This window comes from Beta vulgaris, chromosome 7 (genome assembly GCF_026745355.1).
Source record: "Beta vulgaris subsp. vulgaris cultivar EL10 chromosome 7, EL10.2, whole genome shotgun sequence".
Classification (NCBI taxonomy): Eukaryota; Viridiplantae; Streptophyta; class Magnoliopsida; order Caryophyllales; family Amaranthaceae; genus Beta; species Beta vulgaris.
In genome coordinates this window covers 40,221,525-40,241,234 of record NC_079208.1, presented here as the reverse complement: position 1 = coordinate 40,241,234, position 19,710 = coordinate 40,221,525, and the positions used below count along the sequence as shown (strand labels likewise).

At 30.6% G+C, this 19,710-nt stretch overlaps 1 protein-coding gene across 2 annotated transcripts in view; it reads right to left on the bottom strand.

Moving 5' to 3' along the window:
- The window catches only part of LOC104899429 (probable LRR receptor-like serine/threonine-protein kinase At1g56140), a 50,358-nt gene extending 31,871 nt beyond the window's left edge, over positions 1 to 18,487 (bottom strand). The window contains exon 1 of one of the 2 annotated variants that reach the window (XR_008967129.1): positions 18,239 to 18,487. Coding sequence is in view for 1 of the 2 variants with exons in the window: in XM_048648118.2 (XP_048504075.1) it covers positions 18,239 to 18,344 (106 nt within the window). In the remaining variant the exon portion in view is untranslated. The remainder of the gene's footprint in view (positions 1 to 18,238) is intronic. The other variant, XM_048648118.2, reaches the window with a different exon arrangement.
- Positions 18,488 to 19,710: the final 1,223 nt, after the last annotated feature.

Sequence of the window (19,710 nt, the reverse complement as noted above, 5' to 3'; positions counted from 1 at the left end):
CATTTTAAAACCTAATTGATTCAGGATAGCACTGGAGACTAAATTTCTTCTAAGTTCCGGAGCATATAATACATCTCTTAGAATAAGAGACTTTTCGGAACTAAAAACTAATTCTACTTGTCCTATGCCTAGAACCTTAGTCGTAGAATCATTTCCCATGTAAAGAATTTCTCCATTGTCAACCTCTTTGAAGGTCTTGAATAGAGACCGCTCCTTGCATACATGTCTTGATGCTCCCGAATCGATCCACCCTTGTAATACTCCGTATTTTTAGTAAGTTATTAATTATAATTTTTAAAAGGTTTTTATTTATTCAAAAGGTTTATTATTAATTATGAAGGTTTAAAATAGGCTTTTATAATATATTATGGATTTTTCAAATAGACTCTAGCCCAAACTAAATATTGGGCCTAAATTTACAAATTATAATCCAAATAGTTAGTTTAGTATTTAAAGATATTTTTTAAAAGAATATCAGAAAAGATTTAGGGCCTGTTCTCCCCAGCTTATTTTCAGTTCAGTTCAGTTCAATTCAGTTCAGATCAGTTCAGTTCAGTTCAGCTCTTGACAATACTTTTACTCTCACATATCACTATTCATTTCAGTTCAGTTCAATTCAGTTCAGTTCAGATCAGTTCAATTCAGTTCAGTTCAGTTCAACAGGCCCTTACAAAAAAAAGGAAAAAGATAAAAGAAATTTTAAAAAAAAGATTTATAAAAAGAAAAAGGAAAAAAAATTCGAGCACGTCTAAGAGTTTAAGTGTGTTTGACAAGGTTAGTTACTTTTCCTTTTTGTTTATCTTTTAGTTATTTTACCTTCTATAATTATGTATTATGGGATAATTTATATTTTTTCTTAATTATAGTTGAATAATAGGAAATATTAGCTATATCTTAGCTATATTAGTTTTATCTTTTCCCCTAAATTCATATTTAGTTTCCTATTACTATTCCGATTCTACCTATCCGACTAGTATAAATAGGGGTCTCCATCCATCATATTCTTCACACCAAATTCGAGAAATGAATCTCTTTTCTCAAGTTTAAACTCTCTCTTTCTTAGCCTACGCTTTCTCTTCTCCCTTAGTAGCTATTAATTCTCAAGGTGCGTGTATAAGTAGATCTTTAACAATTATTTTGCAACCATAGTATCATGTTTTTAGGAAAATATTTTGGATTGAAGTCCATATTTTTATAAGTTTTATCATGGATTATATGTGTTCTGTATGAACATGCTTGAATATTTATTAATTTTATCATGCACTTGAATCATGCCTTTAGTTCAATATTATTATAAAGTTTGATTATTGAATCTATATTCATATAATTTACAAAGAGTTTGATATTTAGATGCATGTTTAAATATTTAAAAAACGAGTGTTTTTGAACTATTATTATTTTTCAAAGGTTACCCCCTGAGTGAGTAATAAAGCCTTTAATGTTATCACGTGGTGCTAATACTCTCAAGTTTCTCAAGGAGTTTTATATTAAAATAAATTTTCCAAAAGAGAGAAATTTGGGGGTGTTACAAAGTGGTATCAATTTTCCAGAGTTTGAAAGTAAAATAAACAGTCAATAAGAGTATGTGTAGATCTAGGAAGAACATATAAGCTAGAGTTCCGTATTCTATTTGCATATTTTTTTTTACATTTGATGTTATGTGAAAAAATACTTCTTCTTTTGAAGCAAATACTTATATTTTCAAGTATAAATATTTCCTGATTTATATTTTGAAGAACGAAATAAGTATGTAGATCTATTTTTCAGAGGAAAGTTCTGGCTAAGGAAAGACTTGATACTTAAGTTGGCCGTTTGTGCCGCACCTCTCTATTCTGGGAACTCACTTGACTAATTATTCCTACACTATGAACCTAGTACTCAGATAAATAACTCTTTTGTCAGATATATATATATATATATATATATATATAATATATATATATATATATATATATATATATATATATATATATATATATATATATATATATATATATATATATATATATATATATGTATGTATGTATTTTTCAAAAATATCAAACAATTTTTCTTTTTAGAAAATTCAAATATTTCTTCGATTCATTTCAAATTATAGTTCAAATGTTATTTTTATTTTGACTATTATGTCAACATGCAATCCTTATTTTACTCATAAATCTATATACATTTATTGAAATTATAAAGTATTGATTTTTTAAAGAATTGTTTAGTGTTTAACTGTTTATTTTTCTATTTGTAATATGATTATTTTGAATATATTTTAAGGAAGTGTGACTTATTGTCAAGTCAATAAGAAAATATTTGCATTTTTCATAAGAAAAAGAAAGAGTTTATTGTTTATTATAAGAATTGAGTTATTATTCGGTCTGTCATGACATGTTATTAAGAAGCTACTTGCAAGTTGTGACAAACTATCTCTTAAGACATATTTTTTTTGGCATGTATATTTTCTATGAAATGAACTTGGTTATTTATTGTCCTATATGACATATATGCATATAATCCAATTCATGCAAAGTGATTTATATACATTGTGTAAAGTATCGATATGTTTATTTTGTTGACCTATAAGTGTTAGGAGAACCTATGACTTCAAAATAAGCCTAATTGACTATTATTAAATTCATTAAAGATGAAGATTGTTCTAGTTTATTTCTCTGAAGGAAAGAAGTTTAGTAGTTATTTTTTTAGTAGGAATGAAGAAGATAATACATTATATTATGTGTTAAGAATTCTGAAATTAGTCATTTGAAGTTTTATGTAGTTGGATGATCTTTAATGTTTAATGACATGAGTAAGAAAGAGAAATTTCATAATTTGTGGAAACAAGTAGGTGGTCAATGATTTATACCAGCTTGGATAAATTATCAAGATCTAGATGAGTTATATATTATATTTATAGATATAGCCAACACCATCTTAGTAATGATATAGATATAAGTTATAACCTTTAAAAGGTGACAAAATAAGGAATATTATGAGAACTTTATAGATATATGAGATAGCATATACGAAGCTGGATTTAGTTAAGGAATTTTTTCCCCATGCTGAATGACAAATATTTTAAAAGGAGTTATCGTTGTTATATTTAAGTAAAGAAAGTACGACCCCTTAAAAAAAAGTAAAATAAGTACGAAGTAAGACCATATTTAAAATTTTAGTAGGTTCTTTTAGATCATATTTGTTTTAAAAGGTGAAGTACTCCATCCGTTTCCTAAAGATCTTCCTTGTTACTGTTCCTGCAGATACCAAAGAGGATCTATTTGTGTGGGATGTGGGGTGGGTAAAGTAGGAGAGAGGGAGGGGTTAAGATAATAAACAAATAAAAAGGGGTTAAAGTAGGAGAGAGAAAGGGAGTAAAATTGAATTAATAATGTAATGGTGGACCATATGATAGGGACATGAGAGGGTAAAAAGGGGAAAACAAATTCCAAATAAGGAATGAAGTAAAAGAGGGAATATCTTTTGGAAACGCACTTAAACGAAAAGAGGGAAGATCTTTAGGAAACGGAGGGAGTAAGATACTAAAATTCTCTAAATGTATTCTAAGTTGGTTTTGGGGATTAGTAAGTGTCAAGAAGAGTATTATTTTTGGGAGTAGTCTTAAACTTTTGCTTGGATGATAATGTCTAATTGTTGTTTTGGCAATATGAAAGATATAGCGATTATAAGGATTGGGTATAACACTTATGAAAATAAATAAGTGACTATAATAATAGAAGAAATATATTATTTTGGGAGAAATGTGGAGCTTAATAAGAGAGAAAAAAAAGGGAAGAAACTAGTTAATTAAGGTAATTAATTTTGGAAAGAATAGTCGTATTTTTATATTATGAATTTAAGCATTGAGTTTATATTATGTGAAAGAGTTAATTTTATTGAAATGAAGATTGTATGAATTTTCAGCAAAAGATTGTTTATTTACTATCTCTAGTCCTAGTTGACTATTGTCTATTTTTGCGAGAATATTAATTATGGTACTTTAAAAAAAAATTTGAAGATGAATTTCGAGGAGTTTTAGTTTTAAGGACCTAAGTAAGGAAGTCTATGTTTCTTCAAGTATATATATACTAACAAGTTTTGCTTGTGAATGATGATGAATTGATTTGATTCTGATTTGTAATAAAAAATGATCGAGGGTAATTTTTTTATGATATTCATTGTGAGACCTTTATGAGTTCTGTGAAGCTGATTAAATTTTAAGGAGAAAGCAAACTTATGTTACAAACAAAAGGAAAAAGTTGTTTGAATATTGTATTTTCGAGTAAAGCTTACGAAAGGTTTTATAAAATTCTTTTGTTCTCACTATATTATAGCATTTTCATAATATATTTAAATTTGCCTCTTTTTTTCCTGCTACTCCTGCATTTAGTATCAATTTGTAACTCTTTATTATTCTAGAATTTGGAAAATTTTCTAACTCAAGGTTTAGAAAAAATTTAATTTGTCATAAACTATACCCTTTTGTACTTAGTCAAATACTTTCTTTATTATGTTGATCTATAATTGAAGGCAATTATTTCTATTATTATTACCTTGAAATAGAGGTTACTTTTTCTTTAAAGCTTAAAAGTTATTTTTGAAATTGTTATCATCACTCTAGTGATTTTATATTATTACATTTCCAACAGTGAATCTTATATTGTTGTATTACAAAGTTGGTAAATAATTTTAAGTCAAGTTTTAGACCTTAGCTAGTTCCGAGGCGTAACTCCTTTTAAGGGGGGTTGAATGCGATAGAGTTTCACGCTTTGACTTAGAACCTTATTTTTAACCTATTCTTGACATGTTTATGAGTTATTATGTGACCCAACTTATTTTTATAGAAAGTTTGTGGTATATGTGAATTACATGCTTTATTTTTTCTTAGTTGCTTTAAGTTTCGAGGACGAAACTTCTTTTAAGAGGGGCGGTATGTAATACTCGGTATTTTTAGTAAGTTATTAATTATAATTTATAAAAGAGTTTTATTTATTCAAAAAGTTTATTATTAATTATAAAAGTTTTAAATAGGCTTTTATAATATATTATGGGTTTTTCAAATAGACTCTAGCCTAAACTAAATATTGGGCCTAAGTTTACAAATTATAATCCAAGTAGTTAGTTTAGTAGTTGAAGACATTTCTTAAAAGAAGATCAGAAAAGATTTACAAAAAAAGGAAAAAGATTTAAAGAAATTTTAATAAAAGATCTATAAAAAGAAAAAGAAAAAAAAACAGAAAAAAAAATTCGGCGCACAGTGTTTGATAAGGTTGTTCCTTTTCCTTTTTGCTTTTCTTTTAGTTATTTTACCTTCTATAATTATGTTTTATGGGATAATTTATATCTTTTCCTAATCTTATATTAGTTGGATAATCGGAAATATTAGCTATATTAGTTTATCTTTTTTTCTACATTCATCTTTTAGTTTCCTAATCCTATTTCGATTCTACCTATCCGACTAGTATAAATAGGGGTCTCCACCCATCATATTCTTCACACCAAATTTGAGAAATAAATATCTTTTCTCAAGTTTAAACTATCTCTTTCTTAGGGCCTGTTTTCCCCAGCTTATTTTGAGTTCAGTTCAGTTCAACTCCAATCAATTCAGTTTAGTACAGTTCAGTTCAATTCAGCTCCAATCAATTCAGTTCAGTTCAGCTCCATTCTTTTATAACCATTTTGTTAAATATTATTATTATGTTGGTATAATTTATTTTACTAATTACTCTTATTATTATTATTATTATTGTTGTTGTTGTTGTTGTTGTTATTATTTATTTTTATATCAGTACTATTAAGTATTATTATTATTATTATTATTATTATTATTATTGTTGTTGTTGTTGTTGTTGTTGTTGTTGTTGTTGTTGTTGTTGTTGTTGTTTCTATATATTATTTTGTTTATTATAGCTTTACTCATTATTATTACTATTATTATTAGGAGGAGCATGGTTTAGGTCAAAGCACAAATAAAACCACGTTTTTTAGCCCATAAACCAATCAAATCGCGTCAAAACGGTTTATGATATAATTTTCGCAGTCCAACCCAATCATTATTTTTATTACTAAATATTATTATATTATTAAATCTAATTATTAAAATAGTAATATTAATTTACTTGTTAGATATTATTGTTATTATATATCATCATGAAGTATTAATATATTAATACAAATAATATAAAATAATTATTATTAATTATCATTATTATCATTAATTATTATTATTGTTAATTTATGATTATTAATATTATTTATTTATAACTATCATTTAAAAATATCCAAAATACTATTATTATTATTATTATTATTATTCATTATTATTATTACTTATCATTATAATTATTATTTAATATTCATATTATTATTATTATTTAAATATTATTTATATATTTATTACATTCAATTTAATTTAATTTAATTCAATTCAATTCAGTTCAGTTCAGTTCAGATCAGTTCAGCTGTTTTATGCCGAAGAGAACAGACCCTTAGCCTACCCGATCTCTTTTCCCTTAATAGTTATTAATTTTCAAGGTGCGTGTATATGTAGATCTTTAATAATTATTTTGCAACCATAGTATCATGTTTTCTGAAAAATATGTTGTATTGAGCTCCATGTTTTTATAAGTTTTATTATAAACTACATGTGTTTTGTATGAACATGATTGAATCTTATTAATTTTATTATGGAATTGAATCATGCCTTTAGTTCAACATTATTATAAGTTTGATTATTGAATCTATATTCATATAATTTACAAGGAGTTTGATATTTAAATGCATGTTTAAATATATAAAAAGGAGTGTCGTTTTTGAACTATTATTATTTTTCAAAGGTTATTCCTGGAGCGAGTTATTTTATTTATGCCTTTATATGGCTTAGTTTATAAGAATTATTATTCTTTTTAAAGGAGGATTATTTTCGAAGGATTTTTATTAGATGCATGATCTTTTATGATCGCAATTATTAAAGAAGCAACGACTTGCTATTAATTAGTAAGAATGGTAGCTATTATATTATTTACCCATATACTTTTTGTATAAGTCATGTGGACAAGGTAGTAACCCCTTGTAATAAATTCAGTAAGGAATACTAATAAACTTGGGGGTATACACACTTTAGGAAATATACCTAGGCAAGAAAAATAAATTTTTATCAAGGTTATATACTTTATATTATACAAGTATTATCAAGTATCCGGCCAAAACGGTTTTTTGAAATTAAATATTTCAAATGTTTAATTTAATAAAGTGTTTAATATTTCCCATATACATGCACTCAGTATTTTTAGTGACACGCTTTTTATTTTGTTTTAGGGTTTAATTTTGTCCCTGTAATGACCCTACTTTGGCGAGCAGAATGTATAGGTTGATATTATGCATACTTCATATGGGGAGCTAGTGAGGAATCATAATTAGTCAATGAGTCGTTATTTTATTCTCTTTATTTCCATTGTTATATAGTTGTACAATAAATTTATTTCAATAAAGAGAAGTTAGTTCAGTTATTCCGCTGCATTAAGTAAAGTTCAGTTAGCAGTTAGTATTAAAGCATTTAACGTTATCACATGGTAGTAATACTCTAAAGTTTCTCAAGGAGTTTTATATCAAAATATGTTTTCCAAAAGAGAAAAAAATTTGGGGGTGTTACAACCATGAACAATCATCCTATACACAAAAGCTTTCTGAAATACACACAAAATTTAGATTTGAATTAAGTGAAACCTGTGTACACATACTTTGTTTGGCGTGGGTTTGGCTAGACTCGCCATTCCCACCATTCTTTTTGTTCATTTTCTTCTTCCAAATGGTGCAATCCTTTTCGAAGTGAATGGGCTTTCCACATTTCCAACAACTTAGTTGAGCACCTCCACCAAACTTAAGTTTCTTCCCATTGTTGCCCTTGGTGAAATTTTTAGCCCTCTTCTAATTAGGATTAGAAGACTCTATGGATTTACCATCCTCCACCATGTTAACGGTGGAAGAAATCGGTTGACATCCTTTTATCTATTTTGGACCCGAATGCCCTCTTCAATCCGAAGATGAGCACCCAATTGTTCAACATTCATATCATCTTTCTTATGCTTTAAGGAATTTCTAACATCCTTCCAACTAGGTGGCAATTTGTCAATTATAGATCAGAAGAAATAACAGAAGTCTCATCCATTACAATGTTGTGTTGCTTAAAACTCCCTAAGATTATTCAAATTTCATGAAATTGTTCCATATTAGGCCTTGAACCAATTATTTTAAAGTTATTGAAATTATTAATAAGAAATTTCTTGCTAGAAGTATCCTCGGCCATATACTTACTTTCTAGATCATCCCAAAGAATCTTGGCAGATTCAACAAATTGATAAACATCAAACAAAGTATCAGACATGCATACCGTTAAGGATGTGATCACGACATATCTAAGTTATACCATTTGTTTCTCTTCTTAATTGCTTCAATAGTTTCATTTTCCACTTCATCGGGTTTGGGAGTGCTTAGGATATATGCTACACTTAGAGAAGTAAGGAGGAAATGCATCTTCTTTTGCCATCTACGAAAACTCGCGCTTTCAAACTTGTCTAGTTTGTGAAATTCGCTGTCATCTCGCGAACCGTAGTCATCTTCGATTGATATTGCTTTCGGATTGTTATAAATGTTACAAACAAGTTATAAGGATCATGAATTCAATGAACAATCTTTTAGGCGCGATTCACTTTCCCAAAAGCAATGTTCCGACTCTTACTTCGAGTACGAGTTACATGAAATTCACTCTCGAGATACAAAGAAAAAATAACAATGATCACGCTCACTAGATAATCGTCAAATGAGAATAAGTTTGTGAATGATTTTGATGTGATGAACAATGACTTTGTGCTTTTCAAGAGAGAGTTTTCTCTTGTTGCTTTCATAAACATCTACAAAATAATGTAGGAATAAGTTTAAACACAAGAACATCCGGTATTATATGACAAATAACCGTCACAAACCAACCGAAGAGATGCGAAAATAACACAGTGCAAAAGGGGGGGGGGGGGCGAGGGCTCCACGCAAGAGCGAGCGCTCCTTCAGCACTTCTGTTAGTTTTCGCATTCCGTAAAATCCCTGCCAATTATGATCGCTCACTCTAACCTCGAACGCTCCTTCATCGATGTAATAAATACATTAATAATCTCTAGAACTGATGTTGATTCGAGTCATGACACCATAACCATTGCGACTCAAAACAATGTGACATGAAACTAATACATCTAATACTCTAAATCTCCAACAATAAAGATCGGAAATCTAGGGCAAAAACTCGCCGATATCGAAGTCGAAAGCTTTGTCGCCAACTTGTTGTGGCCGGAGAAAGTGGTCGAGGAGAGAGAAAAAAGGAGGGAGGTTTGGGCTGTAAATGGGTCGTTACCGGTTACACCATTACTTATAGTGTAACACTTACACCCAAGACTTTTTGTTAAAAGGATACTTGCTTAATTTATTGAAACATATTTAGATAGATAATGATCATTATAAAGTAACTGAAAACATCATACAGAAATGTTGTAAATTCTATTTGGACCTATCAGTTACTCACAAATCAATCAAATATATGATAAAGATTTGATTCTATACTTTTTTAGGGGTTATGAGGATACATTGCCATATAAGTTAGCCGATGTATTGCAAACGAAAATTAAGTTCGTTAAGTCAACCTGATTCATCCCTTTTTTTTTTTTCTCTCTCCCCTCTCTCCTCTCTACTTTCAAAAACCCTAGCCTCCATTGTTGATTTTTAGAGGGGCTTCCATCGGTTTTTACCGTTGGAAAGCCCCCACCTTTGTTTTTTTATTTGTTTTTTAGGTTTCCAATAACGATTTCTCCCTCGAAAGAAAGGGTTTTCGATCTCCTTCGTAAGAAAAGGTTTTTCGATCTCCTTCGAAAGACAAGGTTTTTCGACCTCCTTCGAAATACAGGGTTTTTCTCCTCTTTTAGAGGGGAAACTTCTACAGGTTACAATCCGGGATACTAGATCTAATGGATTGCCGTGAAATTATTTTGTTGGTGAAGAATTATGCGGGATCACAAAGGTTATCAATTTTTCGAATACGGTCAGATGACTCCGACGGAAATCATCCTCACGACTACAAGGGATCGTTAGATTGTCTCTCCAACAAGGCTGTATTTTCCAGCGATATAAGCGGGAGATGTTCCACATTGCAAGATTTGTTTGACGATCGTAGTTTTTATGAAGGAAATTTTTGTTTGATTCAACTTATGTATTTGTTTGATTCGATTGCTTATGTAGATGTCGTATGACTTTTTATTAATGAATTAATTTTACTATTCAAAAAAAAAAATGTATTGCAAACGAAACATTCGAAGAGGTCCATAACTCAATACTTGACACACCATACTACATCTCGTTTTGCAAATAAATAAAATAAGTACTTGTAGGATTGTTTATTAAGATTAAATATAGGGAAATTTTCTGAAGTATATCTTTGAAATTTTGCTTAATTCTCAAAATACCTTTATTGAATTTTGAAGTTCAAAGTTTAAGTTTCAAGGGTAATTTAGGAAATTAATGCACTTGAATTTCGGTGTATGATAAGAGTATTTTGAGCCGAAACACAAAAGGCCTATTCTCCCCAGCTTATTTTCAGTTCAGTTCAGCTCCAATCAGTTCAGTTCAGTTCAACTCCAATCAATTCAGTTTAGTTCAGTTCAGTTCAGCTCCATTCTTTTATAACCATTTTGTTAAATATTATTATTATGTTGGTATAATTTATTTTACTAATTCCTCTTATTATTAGTATTATTATTATTATTATTATTATTTATTTATTTATTTTTATATCATCATTATTATTATTATTATTATTATTGTTGTTGTTGTTGTTGTTTTTATATATTATTGTTGTTTATTATAGCTTTAGTCATTATTAGGAGGAACATGGTTTAGGTTAAAGCACAAATAAACCCACGTTTTTTAGCCCATAAACCAATCAAATCGCGTCAAAACGGTTTATGATGTAATTTTCGCGGTCCAACCCAACCATTATTTTTATTACTAAATATTATTATATTATTAAATTTAATTATTAAAATAGTAATATTAATTTACTTCTTAGATATTATTGTTATTATATATCATCATCAAGTATTAATATATTAATAAAAATAATATAAAATAATAATTATTAATTATCATTATTATCATTAATTATTATTATTAATTTATGATTATTAATATTATATATTAATAACTATCATTTAAAAATATCCAAAATACTATTATTATTATTATTCATTATTATTACTTATCATTATAATTATTATTTAATATTCATATTATTATTGTTTAAATATTATTTATATATTTATTACATTCAATTTAATTCAATTCAGTTCACTTCAGTTCGATTCAGTTCAGTTCAGGTCCAATCAGTTTAGTTCAGTTCAGTTCAACTCCAATCAGTTCTTTTCAGTTGTTTTATGCCGAAAAGAACAGACCCAAAGTTCAGGGGAATCTGAGGAATTCCCCAAATATAAAAGATAATTTGAAAATTACGTCAAACTTCAAAGGTACCTTATCATTTGAAATTTCCCTTAAATATAACAAATTTAAGTGTATTTTTCCCTAGTGTATATGAAATCATATTAAATTGTTCAAATAATTGGACCACAACACATAACCTAGATTTCATAAAGCCCAAAAATTTGAAAAATTATTATTTTATTTGACACATTGTTTATCTTTTTTACAATTTAGGTGCTTTATTTGATAAACTTTTATCTTAATATATATAGGTAAATTTGTATATACTTCCGTAAATGCAGGGATCAAGATTTGATTAATTACTATAGGGTTGTTTGAATTGTTTAAAAGACGACTCTCTTTCTTACTTATATTCTTAATCGCGTATTGATAAAAATTTAATCTCATAGTATTGGAAGTAGGTAGACCTATCAAAAATTGGCTTGATGTGAATCCACCCAACTAGACATGTCCACATTTGGCCCGGCACAGCACGTTTTTGGGCCGGGTTTTGGGCAGAATTTTTCGACTCGCGGCCAAAAACGACTTTTTAGTCTATTTTTTGGTTTGACCCGTTTTGGCCCGCAAAACCCGCTAATTTAGGCCCGAAATAACGGGCTTTGGACACAAAAATTCGGCCCGAATTTAGGCATGGCCCGGCCCGGCCCGACCAATGGGTAATTTTTTTTGGTCGCGGCCCGACGCATGATCACCTCTAGTTCACAGGTGGAGTGAACGGGTCTAGAGTTTGGTAATTATGGTTGAGTCAACTACGACTTAGGTGTAGTGTACTGTCGGCTATATTCGAGGATGACAACCCAATCCGCATCTGACCCTAGTCCGTTCCGAACCGAAAGAAAAATTCGAGTCGATTTCGACAAAAAAGTAATCCGACTCCGACTCCATTTGAAAAGTCGACTCCAAGTCGGAGGAGGGCCGGAGTCGGATCTCATAAAATAATCTGACATCCGAATCCGACTTCGACTTTGAGTCAATCAATCCTTTTTTCTTATTTATGTTAATATATTATTTATGCGTAAACTGACTTCGACTTTCAGCCAATTATATTATATATGAGTTTCCCATTAAAGAAATGGTTGTTAAAAATAATAGTAATATTTAGATTATTTGTACTATATAAGATTTCCATATGATTATTAGAATTAATTGTAATAATTAGATTATTGTATTATAGAAGACTATCTTATTATAAAAAATGGCAAAAAATAAGTCGGATCGGATTCGGGGTCGAATGTTCGGATTTTAAGCCGGATTCAAATTTTAAGTCGAATCTTATTCGGACTCGGATGTCCGCATTTTAAGTCGGGTCGGAGTCGGATGTCCGGAGTCAGATGTCGGAGTCAGACTCAGATTTAAAATACGACTTCTTGTAGGGTCGGAGTCGAATTATGCATAATGCGGTCCAAGTCCGACACATTATTGCCATCCCTAGTATATTCTTGGACTGGTTCGAATATGTGTCGAGTTATACTGTCAATGACACCTTATCGTCAACGTTTTTGTACTTTTCTATATATTGCATATAAAATGAGTATTTTTCGATTATGATACATATATTGTATTAATTAGTATCATATTAAAGTATATATATATAATATAAACCAACAAAATTGGTAAAATTTAGATCAACACGGTATTATACACGATGTTCTATATCATTACAAATCAAAGATTTTGAAATAGATATGAAAGTAAGCATTTATATATCAGATAAATACATAATATGTTTGTTTATTTATTAGTTATATAATTGGTAATATTATAATTTATATTTAAAATATGCTTTTCTTTGAAAATTTAATTAGAATTTCAAGTCTGTTGGGCAAGTCAAGTTCAACCTTAACTTTAACCCCAAACTTTTCTGGTCCATTGGATTCAGGTCATTTTAAGTTTTAAGTTGAAAACTGTTGTTCAAATCCTAATAAATTGGGTTTGGTCTAAGTATTAGCTGAAGATCGACCTAGGTAATTGGGTTCATGTTGACTCGTTTATTTAAATAGGTTGAGATTCTCAATGCAACCTAACCTGTCTAGTTAAACGGGTTGTGATTCTCAACCCAGCCCAATTTGATAACAAATGGGTCGACTTGAAATCGACCCACTAACCCAATTTAAAGCATTTTTTCATTTTCATTTACGACAACCTAATTAGTAATTACTTAAGTACCTCATATTCTATGAACTTCGAAGTACAAATAGTCTATACATAACACGAAGACAAGTCCAAATGCAATTCAACCCTTTTATTGTTCATTTAAATTGTATATCTTTTTTGAATGGAATAATAAACGTGTTAATGGGTCACCTCGATCCAAACCTAATACATCTAAGTGAATAGGTTAGATGGTTGAATTCAGGTTATAATTTTCATCTAGATTCACTCCATTAAATTAGTTGGATTGCGTTGACGCATAAAATTAGACGAGTTGAATATCATAACCCAATCCATTATTGTTGGGTTTGGGAGTTGGTTGAGTTGGTAGGTTGAGTCGTTTTTTGCCCAACTCATAAATAACTTTATAAGTTTGCACACACCCTAACCCTAATTGACAACCCTATATGGGAAAAGGCCAATATTTTCAGTCAGTTATTTACAAACACAAAGAGAGGGAATATGAAATTGCAAGACACCTTAAACTTGCCAAGAAGGTAAGAAGAGATAAAGGGGAGAGGCCAGGGCTGTCGGTACGGCCGATGGTGGTGCGCGGGGTGACCTGGGAAGCGTTGTGTTGAGTGGTTGAGCTCTAACAAATGAGCAAAGCAGTAACATGAAGTGATCGATGAAGATGCAGTACCGTACGATATCCATCAGCGCAAGAATGTGGAGCTAGGAGAAGACTAGAAGGACGGAAGGCGTCGGTATATTTGCGCGCATGAGTTGACTGTCCGAGCACTGAGTACTGAGTAGTAGGAAAGGTTAAAGGAAGATGACAGAATTATACTCAAGTTGTTTTGCAAAAATAAAAATAAAAAAAATCCTTTTCTTTTATTGGTAAGGAGTAAGGACGTGCTAAAGACTAAAGTGAAAGGATCTGTTCAAAACTTCCATCCCACATTTTTTCAGTTTGGTATTTGCGAGTCGGGTGTTTGAAAGTAAATGGAAGGATAAGAGATCTCTATTGTTACAATTATCAAAATTCAAACCAAAGACGTCAAGATTCTTAAAAAAAAAATTGGACTAATTATTACTTCATCCACTCTTTATTAGTTTACCCGTATTTTTTTTTTTTTTGGAGATATCCCTTATTAGTTTACTCCTTTGTTTTGTTTCTATTTTTGGAATGAAATCACATATGAATTCAACTTTAATATAAAATAATAGTTTCTCTTTCATTCTGATCCACAACAGTATTTCTCCTAAAATTCTGTGAAAAAAAAAGTAAATTAATAAAAATTGGAGAAAGTACTTGGCTACTTGCTAAATTATTTTGCAAGTGGTCGTATCTGGGACCTAACTATAAATTGGAATGATACATGATACTGACATACTCCATATAGATATTTATTAGCTAAATACTGCTCTACCAGCTAAGCATTATGCCCGGATTACTGTAGGGTGACCTTCAAGTCGAGTCTTAACTTGTTTTTTAGCTTATTTTGAAAAACTTAATATACGAGAGTAGAGATGTACATTAATCAACTTGTCCCAATGGACCCAATTAATATTAAGAGCCACTCAAGTTCCTCTCTTAAATGAAGCACTCCATCTCCATTCGTTTCTTTTTAATTATTCATTGTACTTTGGAGTGATTTGGGCTTCATTTAGTTGGACGTAAAATATTTTCAGTTTAAAGGATTTTTCATGGAAAACAATTTATAATGGAAAACACAATTTTAAAATTAGTTTTCTATTGTTTGGTTTCATGTAAGAAAAATGATAAAATGAGAGGAAAATAAATGGAAAAGTAAGGAGATAGTAAAAGGAGTGTATAAAAAAGAGAAGGAGAATAATTTTCTCTTCATTTTGAAAGGAATATGGTTTTCCATTATTGAGAAATCAATTTTACTCCAAGCGAAAATAGTTTTACACTCCTTCACAAACCAAGCAATGTAAAATTGAAAATAGAGGAAAACAGTTTTACAGGAAATGTTTTACATCCTATCAAATGAAGCCTTACAGATTAAATACAAAAGTATAAGAAATAAAAAATGGGTTAAAATATAAAAAATTGGATGATATAGGTGGAAAGGAGGACAAAGTAGATGGAGTATATTACAAAGAATAGAAAAAGCGACTTGGTGTATATCAAATAGAGATGGACCAAATAGGAAAATGTGTGAATTAAAACTATCAATTAGGTCCACATATTTTATAATTCCAGGCTACTCATCGTTTACTTCGTGACATGTAAGGGTCATAATGACAGTGTAGTACTGATAATGGCGTCTCATCTTCATGCATCGTTTTTTTTTTGTTTGACAAGGTCATGCATCGTTATATACATCTATCTAGGCCGGTAAGTTTCGTGTGGACTTGGTCCACATTAATATCAAATATATGTCATAAGGACCTTTTTCTATATAATTACCTATTACAATGAATAGCTATTCTTATATATTACCTTTTTTGTCCCATAAGATAGTATCCGAATTCCTTTTGGAATTTTTCAAAATGTTATGTCTTTTTACTTTTTATTAATTTGCTTGGACTAAATTACTCTTAATTTCTTTATAAAATTTTCAAAATAACCTACATTTTTTTTCAAAATATACGTCCCTATTTATTGTTTTAATTATGCCATTGCAAGAAACACATATACATTCTTTTTTAAATATTTTTAAAAGGAAAAAAATATGAAAAATAAGTTCCAAAATAGAAATACCAAAAAAGCACTTTCTTAAATACACTTTTTAAGTAAATCTGACTACTTCTTTCATTTTCCTTAATTCCAATAAAAAATGAGAAGTGTGCACTACATTATAAGATGGAGGGAGTGTTATTTATTAACATAGTGAATTATTTTTCATACAGTTACTCATTCTTACATAAATTTAACATAATTAAATTACCCCTTAAAACATAGTAACCCTCTTCCTCATTTGGCCACCCTTTACAACTTATAGTTGCTCATATTTTATATCTAATAGTTTTTAACATAGCGATCATTTTTTTTTCATTAATCACATGTATCACCATTAGGCTGAACGCCTGAACTGAATCTATATGTGTTATTGTATCTAGGTAGTACCCTTACTAGTGAAATCAATATAATAAAAATAAGGAAAATTTGACAATAGAGGTCTGAACTTTGGGTGATAATTTTTAAAAGGTCTGAACTATTGATTAACCTGTGTAGGTCCCAACTTTAGAGGGTCTTAACTTTTAGCGGGCCTCAACGACTTAAAACTGAAGATTTTTTAAAACTCACCTAGTTCCTACATCCCTCCCTCAATTAACCCTTCTGATGTGACCCAAGTTTTACAAGTGATGACCTATTAAGCCAGTTTTAAGTCACTAAGGCCTGCTAAAAGTTAAGACCCCCTAAAGTTGGGACCTATACAGGTTAATCAATAGTTCAGACCTTTTAAAAATCATCACCCAAAGTTCATACCTCTATTGTCAATTTTTCCTAAAAATAAAGAATAGAAAAAACAACTAGTGTCAAGGTCATGCTCTTAATTACTACCTTCATTCCTTTTTAATTTACAAACTTTTCTTTTCGGCCCGTTTATTTTTTAAGATTAACTTCATCTACGTAAGGTAAAATACTCAATCATTATTCGCCACTTTGTCCCCCATCCCATGTGGTTACTCACCAAATAAATTAATCCATTTAAAACCCCTACCTATCCACTTTTCTCTCTCCTCTATTTTTATTTACTTTGTACTTCTTACTCCCCAGTCCCTACTATTTATATTTCCTCTCCTCTCCTACTTTTTCACTTTGCCTTGATTATAATAAGAAGCAAAGTGTAGATAATTTAGCAACTATGATAGTTTACAAATTGTATTTTTTTTGGAATGCAACCATGAAATCTCTATACTTTCAATTAGAGAGTTTAAAGACTTTATTTTGAAAGTTTTGCATAGGCACAACTATATACATATATAGTTATATCAAATTTTCAATAAATGAACATATTGGAAAGCGAGCATTATTTGAGTATTACATAGATTTTTTTTTGGTTAATTAAACAAGTACTACTATTGCACATGATTCATAGCAAGTAATAAGAACCGAACTCTAGACATTGTTAGAGGAGATAGGAAAAATCACCATTTCAATGAACTTTTTTTTAAAACCAATTGTATAATCTATTTTTTCATACAATTACAATACTCTAGATGTACGTTACAGTGAAACCTAATCTATAGTACAGGTGGTTATTTATTGATAGTTAAAGAAGAAAATGGCACAATACTTGTTGTAGAATCTCATTCCTTTTAGCTTTAGTAACCTCAATTTTTTTTTTATGGGTGCAAACTGCAAAGTAACCTCAATTTTTTTTGGCTTATCGCGCCACCCCGAAAACTCCAGAAGTACGCGTGTGGTTAAAAGCGAGGCAGGTATCATAAATGTAAGAAAATTCACAAATAATGACCCTTTTCTAAACTCAGTAGCTCATACTCCTTTCTTAATCTAAAAATAATAATCAGTACCCTAGTCGAAAATATAATATAAATCAGAGAAATAACAAGAGGGATTATGTAATATAAAATGACAAGTATCTTATTTAGTATGAAGAGAAATGAAATAATAGAGAAGTGAAGGAGAGCTAACCTTCAGCAGGATCAGTGGTGACATTGGCGCGGGTGGTGTTTTGAGCTCGAGCACATGAGCACGCCACTGTTAGTAGCAGCGCAATTACGCACCAACACCGCATCATAATGATTGGTGGCGCCCGCTACAGAAGGAAACTATTTGATCTCTGACTATTTGTGGCAGCCATTTTGAAAGAAGAGAATATATGGTTTTGGTAGGAAACTTGATAATGGCTGGGATAATTTATAGAGATGGATATGGGATCAGCAATAAGTACTTGGTGGATGAAAATAAGAGTTTCCTGTAGCAGATCAGCAGTAGAAGACTTGCAAAAGTCAAGTTAAGTCAAATCTAAACAAAACAATTAGATCCCTATTATTTGTTTTTGTTGTGCAAAATATACTACCTTTGTTTCTATTTAGTTCCAACATTCACCTTTTTGCACAAACTTTAAGAAATGAGAAAAGAGAGTATAATTGACCCACTTATCCTTGCTACTAGTATTATAATTAAATGGGGAAAGTAGGTGAAGTAAGGGTAATATAGTCAAATTATCCCAAAAGCTTTCCTAAAAAGGGAAATGTTGCAACTAATAAAAAACACCTAAAAGTAGAAAATATTGCAACTAAATAAAAGCAGAGGTAGTATAATAGAGGCATAGAGAGAAGATACTGATAAAAATACATCGGTAGAATATGCTATATTTGAATGCACAAAATCACTTCTTTTTTTGACGAGAAAAACGATCTTAAGCATTCATTAATTCCAAATCCGAGAGTACATAGGCAGCAGCCTTAGGTGGCACTTCTTCGAGCCATACACGCATACAATCACACTCCTTACTATGTTTAGCAAGAATGTGAGCTACTTTATTTCCTTCTCTCCGAACATGGTTGAAAGAGATACTAGAACAAAATCCTCCTAACCATAAAATATCATCTACTATATTGCCAAAGCTTGTATCATCTCGCTTTTTCTGCTTTAGATGAACGATCAATTTTAGGCAGTCACACTCCAAGACAATGTCGCGGAAACCCGCCTCCATAGCAATCCTCAATGCGTGACGAGCAGCACACGCTTCAGCTTCATGCACCTCCAAGTCCAGCTTCAGATGCATACACGTTGCCCCCATAATATCCCCCTTCGCGTCCCTCATGACGCCTCCTAGCCCCACCGTGCGATCTTTATACATGGCCGCATCCGAGTTGACTTTATAGAGCCCTTCCACTGGTGGTTTCCACACCTTGCTTCCTCCTTGATTTGTCATATTCTCTATGGTACGAGCTTCCTGGGCTTTTGCAAATTCCCCGACTAATCCCACTGCCCGCTGGATGAATTCCATGATGCCCACCTTTTTGAACTCAAAAATCCATGAATTTCTACGCAGCCATACACCCCACAATATACTCCAAAAAATGTCCCACCATTCCTCGTTATCATTGTCGAGTCGTATCTTCAGCACCCAGTCCATCACTGTCTCATCTTCCCTT